This window comes from Pongo pygmaeus, chromosome Y (assembly GCF_028885625.2).
Source record: "Pongo pygmaeus isolate AG05252 chromosome Y, NHGRI_mPonPyg2-v2.0_pri, whole genome shotgun sequence".
Taxonomy (NCBI): Eukaryota; Metazoa; Chordata; class Mammalia; order Primates; family Hominidae; genus Pongo; species Pongo pygmaeus.
Window position 1 is genome coordinate 3902135 of NC_072397.2, and position 25200 is coordinate 3927334.

Genomic DNA, 25200 nt, shown 5'->3' on the forward strand with positions numbered 1-25200 from the left:
AGACATGAACATGAGATGTCTTTTCATTTACTTAGATTCTGTTTAGTTCTTCAACACTCTTATTTCTTCTCTGCTAAATTATTTCTAAGTACTGTAGTGCTAAGTCTTTTTGCTGCTCTTGTGGATGGAATTGTTTTCTTAATTTCCTTTTGGGATATTCATTGCTAGTATATCAAAATGTAACTAATTTTTTTATATTGATTTTATTCATCCTGCAATTTTGTTAAATTCCTTTATGAATTAAAGGTTTTTTTACAGTAAGATCATGTCACTTGCAAATAACATAGTTTTACTTCTTTCTTTCCTTTTTGGACCAAATCTATCTCTTCCCTTTTTTGCCTGTATGCTCTACTGACTTGATTAGTAGTAGTAAGAGCAGGCATACTTATCTTGTTCCTAATTTAGGAAAAGCTTTTAGTCTTTCACGATTTAGTGATGTTGTTATTCCTGATCCAGACCCCTGGAGGGGGTTCCTGGACCTGGATCAAGTCCACAGAGTAAAGTAAGAGCAAGTTTATAGAGAATTAAGGAACCAAAAGCATGGCTACTCCATAGGCAGAGCAGCTCTGAGAGTTGCTAGTTGGTTATTTTTGTGGTGATTTCTTGATTACATGTGAAACAAGGTTTATTTATGCTAAACAAGGGGATTATTCATGGGTTTTCTGGGAAAGGGGTGGGAATCTGCTGCTCCCCACTCCCAACCCACCTGACGGTTTCTCCCTTTTTTGAACTATATAGGATAAAGTCTGGATGGTGCCCACGGTATTTTTAAAGTGATATGACGCTCGTGGGAATGTCTTTTCGCAAATTAATGCATTATATTTAGTGTACGATGAGCCAGCTTCTTTACTGCATCCTGTTTTATTAGCAGGGTCTTTCTGACCTGCATTTTGTGTGGACTTCCTGTGGGAGTCACTCTGGTTCTAATACCTGTGACGGTGTTAGCTATTAGTTTTTCATATATGGCCTTTATGCTGTTGAGAAACTTCTCCTGTATTCCTAGTTTTCAATTTTATTCCTGTATTCCTAGTTTCAGTTTTATTATGAAAAGATGTTTACACTAGTTTGGATAATTTTTTTGAATCAATTGAGATAGCCTTGTTATTTTCTTTATTGTATTTCTGATGATATTGTTACTGGAAAAGGTTCCTGATCCAGATCCAAAGAGAGGACTCTTAGGTCTCATGTAAGAAAGAATTCAGGGCGAGCCCATAAAGTAAAGGCAAGTTTATTAAGAAAGTAGAGGAATAGGTTGGGCGCAGTGGCTCACACCTGTAATCCTAGCACTGTGGGAGGCCAAGGCAGGTGGATCACCTGAGGTCAGGAGTTCAAGACCAGCTTGACCCACCTGGTGAAACCCCATCTCTAGTAAAATAGAAAAATTAGCCAGGCATGATGGCAGGTGCCTGTAATCCCAGCTACTTGGGAGGCTGAGACGGGAGATTGCTGGAAACCTGGGAAATGGTGGTTGCCATTAGCCGAGATTGCACCACTGCACTCCAGCCTGGGCCGCTAAGTGAGACTCCATCAGGAAGGGGTGGGGGAGGGGCAGGGGAAAAGACAGTAGAGGAAAAAAAATGGCTACTCCATAAGCAGAGCAGCCCTGAGGGCTGCTGTTTACCCATTTATATGGTTATTTGTTGATTATATGCAAAACAAGGGTTGGGTTATTCATGCTTTCCATTTTTATACCATATAGGGTAAACTTCCTGACATTGCCATGGCATTTGTAAACTGTCATGGCGCTGGTGAGACTGCAGCAGTGAGGACACCAGGAGTCACTCTCATTGCCGTTTTGGTTTTGGTGAAGTTTAGCTGGCTTTCTTACTGCAACCTGTTTCATCAGCAAGATCTTTATGATCTGTATCTTGTGCCAACCTCTGTCTCGTCCTTTGACTTAGAATGCCTGACCCTCTGGGAATGCAGCCCAGTAGATCTCAGCCTTATTTTACCTAGCCCCTATTCAAGATGGAATTGGTCTGGTTCAGAGGCTTCTGACAATATATTAGAAATCAATTCTTATGTTTAAACACACTTAAATTCTTCATAAATCCCACACTTCATCGTGGTACCTTGTACTTTTGATATGCTGCTGGATTTGTTGCTAGTATTTTATTGAGGATTTTTGCATGTATATTGTTGTCAATGAAAAGAATCAAACTCTGTAGAATATTTGAAGAGATTTATTCTGAGCCAAATATGAGTGCCCATGGCCCATGACACAGCCCTCAGGAGGTCCTAAGAACATGTGCCCAAGGTGGTCGGGGTGCAGCTTGGTTTTATACATTTTAGGCAGGCATGAGACATCAGTCAGATACATTTACAAAATACACTGGTTGGTCCAGAAATGTGGGACAACTCAAAAGCGGGTGACGGGGGCTTCCAGGCTATCGGTAAATTTAAACATTTTCTGGTTGACAGTTGGCTTTATTCAAAGACCTGGGATCATAGAAAGCACATGTTCAGGTTAAGATAAAAGATTGTGGAGATCAAGGTTCTTGTGAAGTCTTTTTATAGTGACTGCCCTTAGAGACAATAAATGACAAATGTTTCCTATTCAGTTCTTGAAAAGGTGCTAGACCTTCAGTTAATAATCTCTTTAGGATTGACAGGGCTTGGAAGAAAAACACTTAGCTATGTTAATAGAGATTCTTTACAGATGCAAATTTTCTCCCACGAAGGAAAGCTTTGTAGAGCTGTTTGAAGATATGGCTAAGAAACATGTTTTGGGGTAAAATATTTTGATTTTCTTCCTTGTATCATAATGTTATGCCAGAGTCAGACTGAAAAGAAAGTCACAATATATAGGGTTAAATAAAAGCCATCTGATGAGGATTTGTGATTTGTAGGGAATGACTCCCCAGACCCCTTAGACAGGAATTTGGGCAACATAAAAAAATCAGATCTTAGTCCTCATTGTTAAAAGATATTGTGTTGGTCCCTACTTTCCCCTTCCCTCCTTCCCTTCCTTTCTCCTTCCCTTTTGCTTCCCTTCTCCTTCCCTCCCGCTTCCCCTTCCCTCCCCCTTCCCCTTCCCTCCCCCTTCCCCTTCCCTCCCCCTTCGCCTGCTTCTCTCCCTCCCTCCTTCCTTTTTTTGGAAAAAATATTTGTCTAGCTTTGTTAGGTGAATCGTATTGGTCTTACAAGTTAAGAAGTACAGGTTGAGTATCCTTTACTTGAAATGCTTGGGACTTAGAAGTGTTTTGGATTTTAGAATGTTTGCATATCTTGGTGATGAGAAACCAGTCTAAACAGGAAATTCATTTATTTTTCATCTATCTTCATGAAGGTAATTTTGTATATTTAATAGTTTTGTGCATGAAACAAAGATTGTGTTAAGACTGAGGGATGGAGTTTTTCACTTGTGTCATGTCAGCCCTCAAGTTTCGGATTAGAGAACATTTCTGATTTTTATATTAGCGATGGTCAACCTGTACTGTCTTGTTTTAAAATAAATTATTTTGGAAAAGGGAAAAATTTGTTTTAATTTGAACATTTGGTAGATTTCAGCAGTTGAACACTCTAGTCCTGGTGAAACAGCTACATTGTCTGGTGTATACACCCTGGAGCTCATGGTCATGCACCAGGAAGATTTAAGACATGGACACACCCAAGGTGTTCAGGAGCGGAGGTTTAATAGACAGAAGAGGAGAGAAAAGAGAAGCAGCTATCTCTATAGAGAGAGGGGTCTCTGAGGGGAAAGCACTGGCTGGCAGCTAATGTGCTGGATTTTCTAGCCCAGTTTGAGGATGCTGTGTCTGATTTACATAGGGCTCACAGATTGGTTTGATCAGGTATGACATTTGCATAGTGTGCGAGGAAGGTTGGTTGCCCCACCCTAATTTTTTTTTTTTTTTTTTTTGAGAGGGCATCTTGCCCTGTCCCCCAGTCTGGCGTGTAGTGGCGTGATCTTGGCTCACTGCAACCTCCACCTTTCAGGTTCAGTTAATTCTCCTACCTCAGCCTCCTGAGTAACTGGGAATACAGGCGCATGCCACCACACCTAGCTAATTTTGTATTTTTAGTAGAAACTGGGTTTCACCATGTTGGTCAGGCTGTTATGGAACTCCTGACCTAGTGATCCTCCCGCCTCCCAAAGTTGCTGGGATTACAGGGGTGAGCCACCACATCCAGAGGCCTCACCCTAAGGTTATTTTGCATATTGGGCTGTTCCAGTTGATCAGAGCCATCTTGTCTACTCATTACTGTACACGTGGCTGGCAGAGAAGGGAAGATGGAGCTGCCATCTTGAACATGTCTAGTCCCTCGTTCCTGCCGTCCTTCACCTGTGCAAGCTCCCAGCTTGCTTGTCTATGTCTACAACTCAACTTTACAGGCCGCTCTTTGTTGGTAAATGATTTGGGGCTACTATTCATGAAAAAGAGCCTTATGGAGGACCCCCACACCCTTACTCTCTGCCTGAGTAATTTCTTCTTAACTCCTGTATTACTGGGGTTTTCTTTTTAGTAGATGTGAACTTGTGAAATGAGTTTGGTGTTTGTCCCTTTTTCTTGGAGTAGAACTTCTAAAATCTTTGGAATCGCCCAAGTGTTGTCTGTTTGTATGCTAGTGTTGACTGGAAAGAGGAAGGCATGATTATGAGAGACAGGACTAGCTGGATTTCCTAGGCAGACTAAGAATTCCTAAGTCTATCTGGGGAAGGTGACTGCACCCCCCTTTAAACATTGGGGCTTGTAACTCAGCTCACACCTGACCAGTCAGGTAATAAAGAGAACTCACTAAAATACCAATTAGGCTAAAAGCAGGAGGTAAAGAAATAGTCAAATCATCTATCACCTGAGAGCACAGTGGGGAGGGACAATGATCGGAATATAAACTCAGGCATTTGAACCAGCAGTGGCAAACTCCTTTGAGTCCCCTTCCGTTGTATAGGAGCTCTGTTTTCACTCTATTAAATAATCTCACAACTGCACATTTTTCTGGTCTGTGTTTGTTCTGGCTCGAGCTGAGCTTTCGCTCGCCTTCCACCACTGCTGAATGCCGCCATTGCAGACCCACCGTTGACTTCCACCCCTCCAGATCTGGCAGGGTATCTGCTGTGCTTCTGATCCAGGGAGGCGCCCATTGCCACTCCTGATCAGGCTAGAGGCTTGCGATTGTTCCTGCGTGGCTAAGTGCCTGGTTTGTCCTAATCGAGCTGAAAACTAGTCGCTGGGTTCCACAGTTCTTTTCTGTGACCCATGGCTTCTAACAGAGTTATAACACTCACTGCGTGGGCCAAGGTTCCATTCCTTAGAATCTGTGAAGCCAAGAACCCCAGGTCAGAGAACGGAAGGCTTGCTGCCATCTTGGGAGCAGCCTGTCACTATCTTGGGAGCTCTAAGAACAAAGATCCACCACTAACAATTAGAGAGTTGGGACGCTCAGCCCCACGGGGCAGTTTCTAGGAGGGAAGAGTGGCTGAAGGTCAAGTCGACCACCGGTGACCAGAATATTATTTAATCATGCCTATGTAATGATGTGTCCTTAGAAAACCAAGAAGACAGGCTTCAGAGAGCTTCTGCAAAGCTGAACATGTAGAGTTTCTTGGAGGGTGGTGTGCACATAAAAGCAGACATCAAGAAACTTTAATGCCAAATGTAAGATAGTTTGTTTTGTTTTCAAAGGAGTTTCTGCATTTAAGTGTGTCAAGGATTTTAACGTATTAAATAAAAATACTCCAACTGAACCTAAAAACTATACTTTATAAACATTATAACTTAGATGTTTATACAGGAACAGGAATTAAAAAATTTTAAAGAGTGTGTAAGCAAAAGCTCAGTTGTATATAAGAAAACCCAATTTCCCCTGAGGAAGAGAAAGAGCTGGAGTCCTTTAAAAAGTAACTGCCTGTTTTTCTGTGGCTAGTGAGCCTTATCTCTTCTCCTTTCCCAGGCATTGTGAAGACGCTGGTTCTCTAGCTGTGCAGCTGCAAGGTCACTAGACAGATAAATTGCAAAACATGTTTTTCCTTGAAAAGTAAGAAATGATGTAATGCATGTCTCAATTAATTGAATAACTGCCTTTGTTTCTCACTTCTGTAATGCTTCCCCATGCACAGATCTCCCCCCCACCCCAAGAAATGCTTAAAAGGTAACTTAACTCTTAGTTCATGGCTCAGTCCTTTGGATGTCAGTCTGACTGGGCCAGGGCACCTAAATAATAAATATCCTCCTGAACCCTATTGGTCTGTCTGATTCCTTACAAAATCCCGCAACAATACCTAAACGATTCCGTGATTCATTAAAACTGCACAACAAGTTTTATTCTAGAGTGATAATGGTTTCTTCATGTTAACTGGGTAAGAACGAGATGTTTAAAAACGAAGATGAATTGATATCTCAGCATGAATCCTCAGTGTATGTTTGGTTTGGGGGAATGATCATCAGTGGAATTTTTGTCAGAAATATTTATTCTAAAAAATAAGTCTTTTGATTTATAATTTTCTGTCTCTGAGGTATTTTGTATCTTCATAAAGACAAAGACAGTATCTCAGTTGTTTCTGTGTATCTATTTGAGGGAGGCTGCTTCATACCCTTTTAGACTCAGCATTCTAGGAGGAAGAAATAAGAAAAACAAACATCATTTCAGACTTTTCTGTCATCCAAAAGTAATAAAACACAATTCTGGTCTTTTATATAGCAATGGCTGTAGATGAAAATTAGAGCTTCCAAGAACAGTCTAGTGCTCACCAGTAGGCTTTTATATTTGGGTGTATATGTGCATAAAATAATGACATTTGGGCAAAGAAGCTTTGTCGTTACTTATTTTAAAGTTACAGTGCTTAAAAATGCCTTGTAATATTAAATAAGGAGCTTGGATATTTCCAGTCCTGCTTCCAAGTGTTAGCTGTGGTTGAACTTGTTTCAGGCTATGAGGCTGGATTAGGACGTCTTGTAGCTAATGATGTATTCTGCTCAGCCCAGTACTAGTGTCATGAGCAGACAGACTGACAATCAAAACTGATAGATTTTCTTCTGCACATACTTTAACACAGATTCTATCCCTTGTGCCAAGCCCCGGATTTTCTTCAGCTGTTCACACTCTCATTGGCCTGTTCCAACCCAATCTTCACATTACAGTGCACAAGGACTTTGGATTCCCCAAGCACAACAGGATTGTAGGAGACAAGCTCCTTAATTCGAACCATAACCTGAGTGAAAGGTGCAGTCCAAAACGCCTGAGAGACCAGGCATTTGGTACACGCCTCCAATTACCAAAGGTGTTGGAAGCCATGCCTTTTCATTAGCCCAAACCACATCACAAAAAACGCAGTATGGATGTGACTAGTCCAATGGCTGGGCCATTGACTGGTGAAATAATAGGCTTCTTACCCTAAATGAAAGTATTCACAAAGTTTTCGCTAGTGTCCACTCCTTTAATGCTTGCCCTTTTTCTGTCATTTCTTAAATGCTTCACAAAGAACACGAAATCAAGGCCACAGCAAAAGATGCTGTCAGCTGCACTGAGTAGCACGAGCTTGCTGTCATTGGCAGCAGCCCTATTCAGAACACCCTGAATTTCTTTCATTACTTCTGTATTTAGTGAGTTATTCTCTGTTGATCTAGTTGATAGCAGGATCTGAGTGAAGCCATCTTTCTTCCTCACCACAGTATCTCTGTATCTGTCAGCACTTCGTTAGCTTTGTGCTGAAATGCACCCTCTTGACAAAAGGCTGGTTTCTTCTGTCATCAGTAAGTTTTGTTTTGTTTTGTTTTGTTTTTTTGAGATGGAGTTCTGGAATTTCACTCTTGTTTCCCAGGATGGAGTGCAATGATGCAATCTTGGCTCACTGCAATCTCTGCCTCACGGGTTCCAGCTATTCTTCTGCCTCAGCCTCCCAAGTAGTTGGGATTACAGGCATGTGCCACCATGCCCAGCTAATTTTGTATTTTTAGTAGAGACGGAGTTTCTCCATGTTGGTCAGGAGGGTCTTGAACTCCCGACCTCAGGTGATTTACCCGCCTCAGTCTCCCAAAATGCTGGGATTACAGGAGAGAGCCACCACTCCCAGCCAGTCATCAACAACCTTTCTTTTCCCACCTCTCACTCTTGGAACAGATGTTTGCATGTTTGTTGCTCCATGAGCTGTTAATGGATCGATTAATAGCAATGTACTTTCTTCCTTGTTAGCTGAGCCTGTGGCCCTGGCAGCAGTCACCGGGCCAGACATCTGAGGCATTAGTGGGTAGATCTGGGGCCTCTTCTCCATCCCGGCCTGTTCTTCCCTGGGATCTGATAAAGCTCTGCCTGGCTTCTCTGCTGCTACCTTGAGCACCACTGTGTCCTGCTGATGTGGCTCAACAGGGTCCAGTTTTTCAGGTTCCTGAAAGCCACCCACTGTGTTCCTGGTGTTACTGAGGCTCTGAGATGCAAGTGTCTTGATAGTTGAATTTACTTGCTTCATATTCTTTGGATTGGAGAGAAATGAAGCTGTGTTTCTCCCAAAGTTCTGGCTGGCAGCAGACAACTGGCTGTTTTTGGACTTGTGGTCTTTGCTAATCGCTAGCATCTTAAAAGAGCTCTTAGAAAAGTTGGTTTTGGTAGGGCTGGAGATTTCTGGCATTGTTTGAAGAAGTTCTACCTATTCTGGCCAGTGTGTTTTCTTTCTGTTTTTCAGTGTGGGATGTGTTAATATCACGAATATATTGCCCACAGTTCACGAGTTGTGGCCCTGGTTCCCAAGTGTCATCCTTGTTGTCATAGCCTTTCCACCAAACCAAATACTCTGTCTTCCCTTTCTTGTCTTGTCAACAATCGTTTCAACCTCAAACTCCTGGGAAACCATGGATGGATGGACAGGGTTGGGGCAGGTGCTGTGCCAGTGGCCAACGCTTTGTTTCAGTTGCGTCCCCACATAGCCACCACTTCTGCCTCCACTGCTCCACCGGGTGCTGGGCACATATGAGCCTCTCCCACTTTCATGGCCACTGATAGGTAAGAAGTTATGTGGAGAAACTGCCTTTGGCTCTCCACACTTACTCCCTAGTGGGCCAGCTCGGGCTTGGGGCCGTGGTCCCATGATGCAGAACTGGGCAGATGCCTCAGGTAAGAGCAGCTGGATCCCCGGCTCCTGCTCTCGGGTGTCACGCAGAAAGCGTCCTACCTGCTTGTTACTATTCCCTTTTGTGGTTGCTATGATGATTACATTTAAGAAAGTTATAACATTTTTAAAGTCAGACTAGTTTACCTTCAATAACATAAAAAAGCCCTACTCCTTAATAGCTCAGACCCCGTCATGTCAGTTATTAAGTTCTCAGAATTACACCTTGATGCATTTTATGTCCAAAAACGTAAGCTGGTGATAGTCTTTTAATATATTAGTGTTGTAAATCATGTAGAGAACAAATAGTGGAGTTGCACATTGTTAAAAGCTTTGATAGCTTTCATAATTGGCCATATATTTATCTTTACCTTAATCTTTATTTCTTCAAACAGCTGTATAGTGTCCTTTCATTTCACCCTGAAGTACTCCATAAAGCATTTCTCGAAGGGCAATCTAGTGGTGACAAACTTCTCCAGCTTTTATCTGGGAATGTCATAATTTCTCCCTCACGTTTGATGCAGTTTGTTTGGACATAAGATTTCTGTTTGACAGTTTATCCTTACAGCACTTGCAATATGTTAGCCCACTGCTTTCTGGCCTCTGAGGTGTCTGACAGATAAGAAATGCGCTGATGATTGGGAGGCCGGGGCGAGTGGATCACAATGTCAGGAGTTCGAGGCCAGCCTGGCCAACATGGTATACCCCGTCTCTACTAAGAATACAAAAATTGCCAGGCTTGGTGGCGGGCACCTGTGATCCCAGCTACTCAGGAGGCTGAGGCAGGAGAATCGCTTGAAACCGGAAGGCAGAGGTTGCAGTAAGCCAAGGTCGCACCACTGCACTCTAGCCTGAGAGAAAGAGCGTAACTCCATCTCAAAAAAAAAAAGAAATCCTCTGATTATCAGTGTGGGTCTTTAGTTCATGACTAGTCACTTCTCTTGCTGCTTTCAAGATTCTCTTTGTCTTTGTTTTAGACAGTTTATTTAGCGTGTATCTTTGTATGTGTTTGAGTTTAGCTTACTTGGAGTTTCTTGAGCTTCTTGGTGTTTATTTATTTCCTAAAATTTGTGACATTCTTGACAACTGTTTCGTTAGATACTCTGTTTCTTTCTGTCTTCTCTTTGAACTTCCAAAATGTATAAGTTGGTCTGCTTGATGGTGTCCCACAGGTTCCTGGGCTGTGTTCACTTTTCTTTATTATTTTTTCTTTCTCTTCCTGACTCGATTATTTTAACTGCCTTTTCTTTAAGTGTGCTTTTTCCCCCCTTCTATCTGCTCAAATCTGAATAGAAAAATGAGAGAGGAAAATGCTCTGGCCCTTTTAATCCCTGGAAAGTTGCTTCAACAGGAGGAGGAAGCTCCTGCAAAATGGTTGGGGAATGTAACAATGACTGCCTACCTCTGTCGGGACCATCTTAATCAGAAGTGGCAATCGGTGCACAAGTCCTCCTGAGATTTGGAGGACAGGGTTCTTTCTGTCCATCCTGGCTCTTGCACGCTGCTCCAGAACTGTTTGCAAGGCAGCATACCACAGTGGTAGTTGTTGGAGCATAGGTAGCTGCTGTTGAGCTAAGCTATGAAATTGATCAAATTTAATTTTAGTTTACTATCCAAGTCTTCTTTTGAAAGCTGTAAACCTTCAGATAGCCTGGAGGGTTCCAAAATAATTATATCACACAATTCTGCCAACTGCATCTGTTGTCTAGTTGGAGAGACTGATTCATGGTGCTCTGTAGTTCATTGTTGCCCTCTTCCCAGAATCCTGTTTTCTCTTCCTTCTAACCTCTGTGTCTTTACACCTAAAGTGAGACTTGCATAAATTTCATATAGGTGAATCCATTTTTTAAAAGTGCATTTTGCCAATCTGTGCCTTTTCACACAGAGCTTACATTTAAAGTTATTACAAGCAAGGAATGGTTTATTCTGACATTTACCTACTTATTTTCTGCATGTTCTCTATATTATTTGATCCTCATTATATATTTGAGTCTCACTATATATTTGATCCTCACTATATATTTGATCATCACTATATTACTTGATGCTGATTTTTAAAATTTGGTTGGTTTTTTGAAAATGTGCTTATTGCCTTTTCTGTGTTTTTTATATTTTTTATTAATTATATTTGGGACTTCAGTTAATATTCTAAACTTAAAATAGCCTACTTTGAATAATACTAACTTGTCTGAATAATATGAAGTTTAGTCTCAACAGTATATAAATATGCTGCTTTTGTACTTTTCCATCCTTCCTAATCTATGTTATTGTCTCAGATTATATCTGTACACAGTGTCCATTAAAATGGATTTGTAATTGTTTTATGTAATAGTTGCCTACCAGAAGTACAATAGTAATAGTTAATTTTGCCAGTGTTGTAATAGTAATAGCAGGTTTCTTTACAATGTTAATACTTCCTGTGGCTTAAAATTACTGTCCAATGTCCTTTCATTTTAACTTGATTGCTTCTTCTAGCAATCCTTGTAGAGCAGGGGTAGTAACACATTCCCTTAGCTTTTCTGTATCTAGGCATTTTTGCTTGAAGTGTCATTTTGCCAGATTCAGATTTCTTGTTTGATAGCTTTTTTCTATTAACACTTTGTTATTGCTTTCTGGCTTCTGGATTTTCCATGCTTTCTGAGCTGTTTGTTGTTAATCAATACCCCTTCTACATAACAAATGGCTTCCATATTTTCCGTGCATTCTGAACTGTCTGTTGTCAGTCAGGACTCCCTTCTGCATGACAAATTGCTTCTCCCTTTCTGTTTTTACAATTGTCTTGGTTCTTGACTGACTATAATTTTCTTGGTGTGGCTGGCTGTCTTTGACTATGTTCTTGTTGGAGATTTTTACCCTTCTTGAATTTGGACATTCAGAGATTTCATCAAGTTTGGGAATTTTCAGCTATTTATGTCTTCAGATATTCTTTCTGCCTCTTCTCCTTCTGCACTTATGAGACACCCATATTGCATGCATTGGTCTGCTTCATGGTGTTCTGTGTACTTGTTAGGTTTTTCTCACTTTTTAAAATTCTTCTTTTTTTCTGTTCTCACACTGGGTTATTTCAATTTTCATTTCTTCAGACTTAATCTTTACCTGCTGTTATACTCCTTTAATGAACTTTTCATTTCCATCATAGTGCTTTTTTATCTCTAGATATTCCATATTTTCTTCTATAATTTCTCTCATCAATACTCCTGTTTTGTCATTTGTCTGTTGTTTTTTTCTTTAGGCTTAATTCTTTTTTTTTTTTTTTTTTTTTTTTGAGACGGAGTCTCGCTCTGTCACCCAGGCCAGGCTGGAGCGCAAGGGCGCAGTCTCTGCTCACTGCAACCTATTCCTCCCGTGTTCAAGCGATTCTCCTGCCTTAGCCTCTTGAGTAGCTGGGATTACAGGCATACACTACTACACCTTGCTAATTTTTGTATTTTTTGTAGAGAGGGGTTTCACCGTGTTACCCAGGATGGTCTCAATCTCCTGATCTCATGATCCACCTGCCTCGGCCTCCCAAAGTGCTGGGATTATAGGCATGAGCCACCATGCCCAGCCAAAACTTGTTTTTTTAATAGTCTTTGTGTATAAAGTTCAGGACATTTTCATTTTCTGTTTTTCACTTCACATTGGTCATACTTTCCTGTTTTGTTTTGTTTTTTGTTTTTTTGTAGAAAACTATATTTGAAATGTTGCAATGTGTTAACTCTGGAAGTCTTCTTCATTTCTCCAAGGTGTCCTCTTAGTTATTGAAGGCTTAGCTTGCATTGCGCCAGTGTTTTGACTGAGTGTAATTTAAAAACTGTCAGTTTTTACAACTGGATCTGTATTAACACACCCCTTTAATACTTAGGGAAACTGTTTACAATTCTGCCTCAGCCTTCAGTTTTTTTCTCACATTGAAGCTATAGTTAAGCCTGAGGGCTAATACTTAAAGAGTTTTACATGTTTTTTGAGAATGTTCCGTGTCGTGAGCATGTGCATGATTTTCTAAATTCTTTAGTATATTTAACTGCTTTCGAATATTCTGATTTCTCCAAAAGAAAGATCTCTCCAGCTTTTGCCCCCTTTTTCAAGTTGTCTGTTTTTGGGTTAATCATATACTTTGCTCCCAAACTTAAATGTTTGTGACCAATGCCTGGCATTTTCAACCATGAGTGAGTTCTGAGTTAGGCAAAACAGAGATACGTGTGTTTCACCAATTCTTTATGTACATAAACTCCTAGACAGACTAGAAATAAAACACAATAAATTAGCACATAAGGTCTTCTTTACTCCTTCTGGAATCAGGGATCAGGGCCTCACATTGAGAACGTGGATTGCAGTTTCAAAGGTTTCAGCTATGCCTGGGAGGTGGTATGGCAACACCACAAGACTTTCCTACCATTTAAAAAATTATCTCTCTTGGCTCAGTGTTTGCTTGGTTGATATAAATTGTTGATTTCCAGGGTCCTGTCAGTTTTGGGTTGGTGTGCTATTTCTTTGGAGGGTTTGAAAGTGTCTGTCCTGTAGCTTTGCGTTCAATGTAATTTTTGAAGCACTGATTGTTTTCTGATTTCAGAGTTCATTTTTATTTAGGAGATTTAGTTTTTGTGCCTTAAACATTTTCCTTAAAATAATTAAATAGTATATTAACCTCCTAATTTGGGTTCCTAAATGTTAGGTTTTTGTTTTAGTGGATATGGTATGAAGCTTTTTCTTTGCTTTGTTTTTAAGTAAGATTATTGATTCCATATAAAATGCATGAGGCAGGATTTGTTTGTTATAAAGTACAGTTTGGTTTTATATAGGACAATCACAAAATACTTCATTGCCAGGGTGACTTTCAAGCAAATGTCTAAATGAACAGATAAGGGAATAATCATGTAAGTATGCAGCAGGATCAACAAGTATGAAAATCCCTGGCATAAGCCTACTTAGCTTGTTAGAAAAATAGCAAGGTCTGTGTGGCTGAGGCAGGATGAAAAAGGAGAACAATTATAGATGAAGAGCTCATAGAGATAACAGACAGTCCATGTGATAGCTTTATATAGGTCATGTTTTATATAGGTCAATAGATATTACTTTAGATTTTACTCTAAGCCTGGTTCATAACTGGAAGTGGGATTGGTAAGGTTGTTACTGGCATCTAGTGGTGAGAGGCTGGAAATCTGCTAAATATCCTAAAATCTAGAGTCTCAGACACCTTTAGGAATTTAACACAGTTGTACCGTCTCTCCAGAAAATTGTGAAGAAAAGGCATACATGTGGAATTCTTTGATACTATAGTTTGAAGATTTCTGAGCCCAACCTGTGGGTTTCATAAATAGGAGAGACTTTTGTAAGCCCTTGAAAAGTTCAGTTGATTAAAGTTTGAGGGGGGTGGAGGAGAGAGAGAGAGAGAGGAGAGAGAAGAGAAGACAGAAGAGAGAGAGAAAAAGAGATTCTGGGTTTGTCTCCCAAAATTAGTGACTCAGTAAGTATGGAATGGAATCTGAGAATTTGTATGTCTTCAAGGTTCTCAAATGATGTTAATGCTATTGGTCTGATAATCACATTTGAGAATTATTTATACAATCAGACATATCTTTAGCTATGTTGCATTTTCATGAGTTGCTTGCTCCAATGCACAGTTCATTGAAAGTGATTCTGGGGAGGCTAAAAAAGATATACAGAAGCTTAATGCATAGCACCTTTGTATAGTATCTAGAGGGTGTTTCCAGGCATTTCCAAGAGAGGTTGTTAAAAATTTGTCCTGCAAAATAAGAGGCTTATATTTTGTTGATTGATGCTTACCTTTGACATGATCCACCCCAAACCCTGATTCACAGTAAATATTAGAAGATCTGAGAAATCATACATTAACAGACTTGAACAATAAATAGTAAGTAGGAATATTCCCAGCCTACTAGGTAATAATTTGAGGAATAGCTCCCTGACAAGTATTTTAAACTAATTTATTCTGTGTTGCTAGCCGAATGCTAAAATGGGGGTTACCTTGTATTTTACTATTGATGTATACCTCCTATTAAAGATAGATCAGTGTTGGAATTATTTTGTTGTTGTTCATCAGATATATTATGTTTTTATTTCAGAACTGTTCGTCAGTTGGCACAGGAGCAGTTCTTTTTAATGTGCACCAGGTGTTGCATGGGACACAGGCCTCTGCTTTTCTTCATTACTTTACTCTTTACCATATTGGGGGTGAGACGTTTTCAAATGAACTTATCAATATAATGCATTCTTAACATGAGAGACATTCAGAAAGTTACTACGATAGCTTTTATTATATTTAGAACAGGCATAATTAATAAATGCACTATTATAATTTTTTACTATTTGTAGATTGGCTTTTTGTTTTTTTCCAGTTTTGGGGAAAAATACAGTACGTCTTGGGAAAATATATAGCACGTCTATAGATGTACTATATATTTATTTTATAGTACTATATATTTATTTTATATAGTACTATTTATTTTATAGTACTATATATTTATTTTATATATATAGTACATCTATAGAAAAAATATAGCACGTCTTTGTCATTAATATGAAATGTTGCCAATTTTAATTTTTCTGAGTTTAAAAAAATTATATGGACTCTGAGTGTAGACTTGTGAATTCATGTTGTTTTAATTTAATATTTCAGAGCACAGCAAGAGAGAGGGGTAAATATTCAGGAGATTATTTCACGCTTTTACGGCACCTTCTCAATTATGCTTACAATGGCAATATTAACATACCCAATGCTGAAGTTCTTCTTGTCAGTGAAATTGATTGGCTCAAAAGGATTAGGGTAAGTTGAATAGTATTTAGTTTATTATGTCACAATCAAATCAGCCGTCTTATTAAAAGGAGGTTTGTAGTCTTTTGTTTAGTCTCTATTTTTATTTGACAACTTAGGAAAATAAATTCTCAAAATGCCTCTGAGAATAAATACAAACAAAATGTGTACTTTTCACTAGTGAATTGGTAACTTAGATTTGTAGAAACAAACATAGCTAGTTTTGTTCAATGTGTTTTACTTTTTCTTGGAACTTGGAATGCTGATAATTCTGTTTCTTTCACTTTGGTGTTTCTTGGCCTTTTTTTGGGAAATTATCACATTTGAAGACTTTTTAAAAAATCAAATTTGAGAGATTGGTATTTGCATTGAACCATCTGATATCTTACTTTCACAGAGTTCTGTGAGAGTGTATTTCTAAAGTGTATGGCTTTGGGCTTCAGGTTAGCGTTCTTCTAGTAGATTATAAAGCTTACTTACGGAACACGGTTTTTGAACCCTGGCTATTGACATTGTGTACCCAGATAATTCCTTTTGGGGAGGAGCTTTGCTGTGCATTGTAGGGTGTCGAGCAGCATTTCGGGCCTCTTGCACTCAGTGCTGTAGTAACCTCCTTTCCTCGTGGTTGTAAATCCCAAATATGTTTGTGTCTTGTGGTAGCAAAATTGCTTACATTTACTGTTCTGGAGAGTTCTCAAAAAGAAATAGGAAACCACTTGAACGGTTTGGGGAAGTTGTATAGAACATCTCATTTCCCTCCAGCTCTCTGTTCTCCTAACTCCCTGTCCTTTTCTATCTCCATGTTGTAAGTTGGGCCTATAATATTTTTCCTTTTGCAGGATAATGTTAAAAACACAGGTGAAACAGGTGTTGAAGAGCCGATACTGGAAGGCCACCTTGGGGTAACAAAAGAGTTATTGGCCTTTCAAACTTCTGAGAAAAAGTATCACTTTGGTTGTGAAAAAGGAGGTGCTAATCTCGTTAAAGTAAGTACTTTCTTTTTTTTCTTTTTCTTTTTCTTTTTTTGAGACGGAGTCTCGTTCTGTGGCCCAGACTGGAGCGCAGTAGTGCCATCTCAGCTCACAGCAGGCTCCGCCTCCCGGGTTCAAGCGATTCTCCTGCCTCAGCCTCCCAAATAGCTGAGACTACAGGCATGTGTCACCACACCTGGATAATTTTTGTATTTTTGGTGGAGACCTGGTTTCACCATGTTGGCCAGGCTGGTGTTGACCTCCTGACCTCAAGTGATCTGTCCACCTCCACCTCCTAAAGTGGGTGAGCCGCTGCGCCCAGCCTCTTTAAGGTAAGTTCTGAATTTTGGTACTGAACTTCCTATCATGACCATATAAATGTTAGCAAAGCTGTCTGATTCAGCTCTGTATAATGTCTTTGAGACATAATCTTGATGTTTTTTCTTTTTTCTTGACCCACTTCTCTTTTAAAAAGGATCTCTGAAGAGGTTACAGTAACTTTAAAACGTATGCCTCTTAAGAGATTTTGTAAAGTAATTACAAATCAGAGTTACGATAAAGTGGTATGAAAAGTCAGTAAGCAGCATTGATTGATTTTCATGTTGAATAAATCTCAATTTTTCTTGACTAGATTTCTAAATGACAGAAATTTCCGTCTTGCAAAACTTCATTTTTTATACAATATTTCTTGGTGAGCTTCTTTATATGTCATGCAGTTCAAGAAAAAGAATATAACTTTGATGCATTCTGTTCCTATTTGAAATGGATTTGTTTCTGTTTATTATCTGATTAAAGAAAAATTTATTTAGAATGTCACTTTTCTTTGATATAAAACTTTAAATCACTTCAAAAAATCTAATGTGGAAAACCGATTACATTTATTAATTGTACGCAGGGGGTTTTTTGTGGGGTTTTCTTTTGTTTTGAGATATAATGAGATATTTAATTATGTCAAATAATTATTCAAGTATTTCCTTTGAAGAGGCATGTTGCTCCTAACCTATATTTTCTACTAATAACATGTAATGTCTTTTTCTAACTTACTAGGAATTAATTGATGATTTCATCTTTCCCGCATCCAAAGTTTACCTGCAATATTTAAGAAGTGGAGAACTACCAGCTGAGCAGGCTGTTCCAGTCTGTAGTTCACCTGTTACCATCAATGCCGGTTTTGAGCTACTTGTAGCATTAGCTATTGGCTGTGTAAGGAATCTCAAACAGATAGTAGACTGTTTGACTGAAATGTATTACATGGGCACAGCAATAACTAGTGAGTATTTTAAATTATAAAGCTGTTTTGTTCATTAATAATACTTCAGTTTAAATTTTTATTTGATGTTTTAGAAAAAATTAACTTGTGATGGATTTTTTTTGATCCAATGAGTTTAACATTTTTTAGCTGTCAGATATATAATTAAAACCACTTTAGTTAGAAAACATTAATTCAGAAAAATTTTTAGATGTGTCTTTTCAATGCTCCTTTATAGTTTGTTTAGATGAGTTTTATTTAATCATATGTGAAATAAAACCAAAACTTCAGAATAGCAGGAAGGCAAATTTAATGCCATAAAAAGTTTATATTTAAAATATATGTATTGAAAAGATTTTCATAATCCTAACACTGAAGTTGCTTAATGTTATTTTAGTTGAAATCTAAGGAAGGTATGGTTTTAAAGATCACAATGTGAGAAGAGAACATTTGAGTGTATTTTACTAAGTTCTAAATGCCTACATCAGTCCCACAAAGTGAGTACCTACGTTCAGATCTTACATGGAACTGAAACTCAGAGTGGGAGGTGGTGTAAGTAAAATAACAGATAATAATATAAAATTTCGTTCATTTCAAGGAAAAAAACCAAGGCTTAAAAATATAATTAATAACAGCATTCATTATAAATCTTTAATTAATAAATATGAATTTATCTTTGCTTATGTCTTTCTCTGGGTGAGGATGTTTTCAATCACATTGTAGGAGTTTCTAGCTAAACTCCCTGCAGATCTGCAGGGGGTCAGATCTTTTTTTGTCCCTTCGAATCTGCATAGAGAGAAGAGTTTCTTCTTCTTTTGAGACGACGTCTCACTCTTGTTCCCCACTCTGGAGTGTGATGTCATGATCTCAACTCACTGCAACCTCTGCTTCCTGGGTTCAAGCAGTTCTCCTGCCTCAGCCACCCAAGTAGCTGGGATTACAGGCGACTGTCACCACACCCGGCTAATTTTTGTATTTTTAGAGAGACAGGTTTTCACCATGTTGGCCAGGCTGGTCTAGAACTCCTGACCTCAGGTGATCCAGCTGCCTTGGCCTCCCAGCATGCTGAGTTTATATGTCTGGGTCACTGCCATGCCTGGCCAAGAGTTTCTTTTTTAAAAATGCTTCTTTTGTTAATTTATGTAGCTAATGTATTTATGTGGTAAGTGTGTAGTTTCAAAAGAGTTTATTTTTTAGAAACACTTGTTTATTTTACTAAAGTTTATACCTGGTAAATATGTATTTTCAAACATAAAAGAGGATACATGTTAACAATTATTAACTTCCTACAGGTTTTATGTTTCCAGTCCAGAGATTATCTCTGTCTATGCATTTATATGTATGTATAGCTCTTTGTTTTGTACAAATGAGAATGTACAAAATACAATATTGTTAATTTTGTTTTGTACTTTGTAACACACTTGTTTGCACATGAAGGTCTGTATAATTCTGTTTTTTAACTACATAACTTGCAGTTCAATGTGCTTCAATTTATGTAATTCATCTCTGATGGTGATTGATGTTTAAGTTGTTTTGGTTTTATGCAAGGAAGAGAGGGATTTATAGTTCTCACAGTGATTTGAGATACACCATCCCATTGACTTTATCTCACGATAAAACTGGATATCGGCAAAGCGGTTATCACTATTTACTAAGGAAGGAAACAGATATTTACATGAAGGTCATACTTTTTTAAGAATCAGAACCACGACTTGACAAAGTCAAGTTTGTATTGTATACAATACTTACATTGTAAATAAGACAAAGTGGTCCTATATACAATTAAAAGTGAGAAAACCATAGTATTTTGTTTATGTAGAGTTCTGACCACAGTGAATTCAATACACTTAGGTACAGAAGTTTTTTGTTGTTGTTGTTTTTGTTTTTGAGAGGGAGTCTTGCCCTGTTGCCAGGCTGCAATGCAGTGGCACGATATCAGCTCACTGCAACCTCCGCCTCCCAGGTTCAAGCGATTCTCCTGCCTCAGCCTTCCTAGTAGCTGGGAATACAGGCACATGCCACCATGCCCAGCTAATTTTTGTATTTTTAGTACAGACGTGGTTTCACCATGTTGGCCAGGCTGGTCTCAAACTGCTGACCCTTTGATCTGCCCGCCTTGGCCTCCCAAAGAGCTGGGATTACAGTCGTGAGACACCATGCCTGGCCAGAAGTTTTTAATTAGTAAAATAATAATGGTTAACACTAAGCCTGTGTTTAACACATGGAAATTTAATACTATACCATCTTGTTTTTTTGAGACAGAGTCTCTCTCTGTTACCCAGGCTGGAGTCACTGCAACCTTTGTCTCGTGGGTTCAAGCGAGTCTCCTAATTCAGCCTCCCAAGTAGCTGGAATTACAGGCACGTGCCACCATGTTCAGCTAACTTTTGTATTTTCACTAGAGACAGGGTTTCACCATGTTGGTCAGGCTGGTCTTGAACTCCTGAACTCAGGTGATCTGCCTGCCTTGGCTTCCCAAACTGCTGGGATGACAGGCGTGAGGCACTGCACTGGCCAATATTATACCATCTTATATGACTCTTAAAACTGTTACAGAAGCAGTATCATTAAAAACATCAACTTAACAAGGTCTGTAGTTAAAATTTGTATGGTGGCTCATGTTGTTGGTGTGAAAATTTAAAGTACTGTTTCAAAGTGGCTGTGTGGTAAAGGAGGTGTTGCTATTATTAATTTGTTAGCCTGAAAACGATGAACAGAATCACTGTTTTCATAGTATAAGCATCTTTTCTTTTTTTAATTCAGCTTGTGAAGCACTTACTGAGTGGGAATATCTGCCCCCTGTTGGACCCCGCCCACCAAAAGGATTTGTGGGACTCAAAAATGCTGGTGCTACGTGTTACATGAACTCTGTGATCCAGCAGCTATACATGATTCCTTCTATCAGGAACAGTATTCTTGCAATTGAAGGCACAGGTAGTGATTTAGATGATGATATGTTCGGGGATGAGAAGCAGGACAGTGAGGTAAATTTTAATTACTGTTTTCTTTGAAGAGTCTGATAGCAGATGCTGTTGTTCTCCCTCAGATTACTATACTTTCATGGGATGTTATGGGGACTACATTTTGATGATACAGACAGAATCTCTGAGATACTGTGTCTGGCATACTTGTAGTACTCACTATCTAATAGACTTGAAACTCCAGTTGATAATTAAACACAGTTTTTTTGTTTGTCTCCAAAGCACAGTTAATATAATCACATTTTGTGTGACATGGTAAATGTAATTCGGTATTTGAAAAAGGATGAATCTATTTATTTTTAATAATTACATTTTCATTGTCTTGTTTTTTAAAATGTGTTACTTAATTTCACTTTTTATATTGTCTGTGTTTCATAAGCTGTACTTATTTTTAGGATTCTCTATTTTTCTCAAATTAGAGCTCTTTCTGCAAAGGAAACAAATTTGTTTCTCAACTAATGCTTCATGGACCTGTTAACAATATTAGTTAACAATTGCAATCAGGCTGCCTATGAAATGTATCCAGTTGAAAATAAAGCAGTAAAAAAGTTAGGTTCTAGTGGCAGATCACATATTTAAGATGCAGGTCTTAAATACATGTATATGGAAAATTTAAAGTTTTGGTCATATTTTGGCTGGGCACGGTGGCTCACGCCTATAATCCCAGCACTTTGGTAGGTCAAGGCGGGGCAGATCACCTGAGGTGGGGAGTTTGAGACCATGCTGACCAACATATTGAAACCCCGATTTTACTAAAGATACAAAAATTAGCCAGCATGGTGGCACATGCCTGTAATCCCAGCTACTCAGGAGGCTGAGGCCAGAGAATCGCTTGAACTCGGGAGGCAGAAGTTTCAGTGAGCTGAGATCATGCCACTGTACTCCAGCCTCGGTGACAGAGTGAGACTCCATCTGAAAAGAAAAAAAATAGGTTTCGGTTATGTTTATACTCAGACTGTTTATCTTTTACTTTTTTGCATATATGTTGATAGGAACTAAATATAGAAATCAAAAATTTTAACTGCAGGAAATGGTTCTCCAGTTTCTACATTTCTTCCCTTCAGTGGTCAGAAATAGTTTGAGTTTCAGATTGTAGTATATCATTTATGGAGATTAGAGACACTTACTTCTGCCTTTCAAGATCTAATAAATCATACCATCCAGGCATTCCCATCTGGGTAACTATACTTATAGTAGAATCTCCATGTGGGTTGTTCAGCAATACCAGGTTAAGGGCCACTACTGAAAGGAAATTGGAAATTAAGTCCTATTTTTATAGCCCATGTTACCCATAGGGTGTTGAATTTAAAACAGATAGGGATGGGTAATCATACTGACAAGAAGGAAATAAGGCCAACAGAACACAAAATTTCAGATTACGTCACCCACCTTTGTGCTTGGTTGCTTGTGCTTTATGTTGTCTCAGCACTGTGCTATGGCGTGCATGTGTCTGCCTACTTTTTCTGTGCAATGAGCTTCTCCAGGGCAGGAACTGGGTATTGTTTATTTCTGTGTCACAAATACAGATACAGAGCAAAGCATATAGAAACATGTAGATATTTTTAAAGCAGCTGTATTTTGCTCTGTAGCTACAATGAGATTATGACCTTTGGAGCTTCTGTATATGCTCCCATACCTTCCACAACTACTCTTAATAACTGTATTTATTGTTAATATTTGTGATAACATTACATAAATTACCTCATGAATCTGGGAAAATGCATTGTCCTCACAAGAAAATACTGAGTCCTAGGACGACCAAGTAACTTACTCCCCTGAAGTTACTTATGGCAGAGCACTCATTTGTCTTTATTCCTGTCTACTTGACCAAACTTTACTATATTACCTCTAATGTATGTTTTTTTAACTATGCTTTTATGGTAACTTATCTGTGAAATCTTTTATCATAACCCATCTGTGAAATGAGCACTAATATTAAAAATTAAGTGCTTTGGAAGTAAGAAATATGAAAAAAATGCATAGCGTTTCATTTACTAACTTCTGGTATTTGTTTCAACTTCTTTCATTTTACTATTAAAGTTAGATTAGCTCATCAATAATGTCTTTTGGTCTCTAGAGTAATGTTGATCCCCGAGATGATGTATTTGGATATCCTCATCAATTTGAAGACAAACCAGCAATAAGTAAGACAGAAGATAGGAAAGAGTACAATATTGGTGTCCTAAGACACCTTCAGGTCATCTTTGGTCATTTAGCTGCTTCCCGACTACAATACTATGTACCCAGAGGATTTTGGAAACAGTTCAGGTAAATTATGGGTGGGTGATCATTTAAGTTTCGTAAAAACCTCAATACAGTAAACTTCTAAAATATAGCTTAGAATACATAATTAGTTTTATATTTAATATTTAAACTGTACTAATATTCTAACTATCCTTCTTGGTCGTAGTTTTATTATCCCAATAAGAAAGAGGTAAAATATGTCACAGTAAAAAAAGGCACTGTGTTCTTTAATCTCTTAAGATATAATTTACTTCTTCATTTTGGAAGACTTATCAATTATATAAAAGCAGCCAGGTGCGGTGGCTCACACCTATAATCCCAGCGCTTTTGGAGGCCAACGCTGGCAGATCACCTGAGGTCAGGCGTTCAAGACCAGCCTGACCAACATGGAGAAACCCCATCTCTACCAAAAATAAAAAATTTGCTGGGTGTGGTGGCACATGCCTGTAATCCCAGCTACTCGGAAGGCTGAGGCAGGAGAATCACTGGAACCCAGGAAGTAGAGGTTGCAGTGAGCCAAGATTGCACCATTGCACTCCAGCCTGAGCAACAAGAGGAAACTCAATCTTAATAAAAAATTACACAAAAGCAAAATACTAAAACATAGTCATGCCCTTGCTTTAACAGCTCTCTGCTGAAGCAAATGTCAAATATATTGTTTTATCTATATAGTTTTTTTATATATCTCTAACATTTTTATTTAAAAAGATGATCATGGTACGTTATCACATATAATAAAAATTACTTTATAATCTTGGAAAACATGGCAAAACCCTGTCTCTACAAAAAAAATGCAAAAATTAAGCATGGTAATATGAACCTGTAGTCTCAGCTCCTTTAGTGGGTAGAATATCATTTCATTCACTAACGTTTGTTCTTGGTTTCTTTCAACTTCTTTCATTATAAGTTAGATTAGTGCATTAATGATATCTTTTAGTCTCTGGAGCAGTGTTGATCCCCGAGGTGATGTATCGTAATCACCTTGAAGACCAGCATTACTCATAAACAAATGAACATTTTCACCACTAGAAAGGAAGTCCCCCTTCCTAGTCTGGCAACAAAAAATATATCTGTATATTATATATCATTATATACTGTGTATATTATATATAAATATAACTTTATATTTTTATATATATAGGTATATTTTTCTTTACAAATTTGTAAAGTGATGATTCCCTAACATCCTCCAGAAGTGACCAGTAAAATTTGGCCTCTCTTTAGGTTTGGAAAACCTCGATTAGGCCAGCTGCAGTGGCTCACACTAGTAGCCCCATCATTTTGGGAGGCCAAAGCAAACAGATCACTTGAGCCCATGAGTTCAAGACCACCCTGGGCAACATGGCAATACCCCATCTCTACTAAAAATGCACAAACTTAGCTGGGCGTGGTGGCCTGTGCCAGTAGTCCCAGCTACCTGGGACGCTGAGGCAGGAGGATCACCTCAACCGTGATGGAGCCACTGCCCTCCAGCCTGAGCAACAGAGTGAGATCCTATCTCAAAAAAAACAAAAGAGCTCAGTTACATCTTGAACTTGTCTTTTTTTGTTTGTTTGTTTGTTTCACCTATTTTATCAAGGCCTACTTTGTGTCGTACATGGTACTAAACACTGTAGCACAACTTTTTACTATATACTGTAATACATACATGCTCTTCCTAGTGTGTAGAAAAATACAGCTGCCCCTCATAAGAATTTAGAGTTCTTTCAACAAGGTACCTCCTAGATAGCTCAGAGACAGGAAAAAAAAGGGCTCTTCTGATTTCTGAGCTGCTTTTTCTGTTGCCCTTATGGCAGCCACCCTTATATGTATTTAGCATATCACTTTGATTCCTTTTGAAAGTCACAAACTTACAGTACACTGACTCTCCATTATATCTCTCAGTATAAATTTCTGTATTCTGTAGCTGAGCTATAAGCCCACATTATAAGTATGATATGCATATATAATTCTTCTTT

General features: G+C 38.6%; 1 protein-coding gene across 5 annotated transcripts in view; it reads left to right on the forward strand.

The window, feature by feature from the left end:
- Positions 1 to 25200, forward strand: part of USP9Y (ubiquitin specific peptidase 9 Y-linked) — a 199623-nt gene that overhangs the window by 133923 nt on the left and 40500 nt on the right. For all 5 annotated transcript variants that reach the window (XM_063660974.1, XM_063660973.1, XM_063660976.1 and 2 more), the window contains 6 exons: positions 15109 to 15217; positions 15663 to 15809; positions 16637 to 16783; positions 17816 to 18038; positions 20781 to 21001; positions 23076 to 23266. In XM_063660974.1, coding sequence (XP_063517044.1) covers positions 15109 to 15217; positions 15663 to 15809; positions 16637 to 16783; positions 17816 to 18038; positions 20781 to 21001; positions 23076 to 23266 — 1038 coding nt within the window. The remainder of the gene's footprint in view (positions 1 to 15108; positions 15218 to 15662; positions 15810 to 16636; positions 16784 to 17815; positions 18039 to 20780; positions 21002 to 23075; positions 23267 to 25200) is intronic.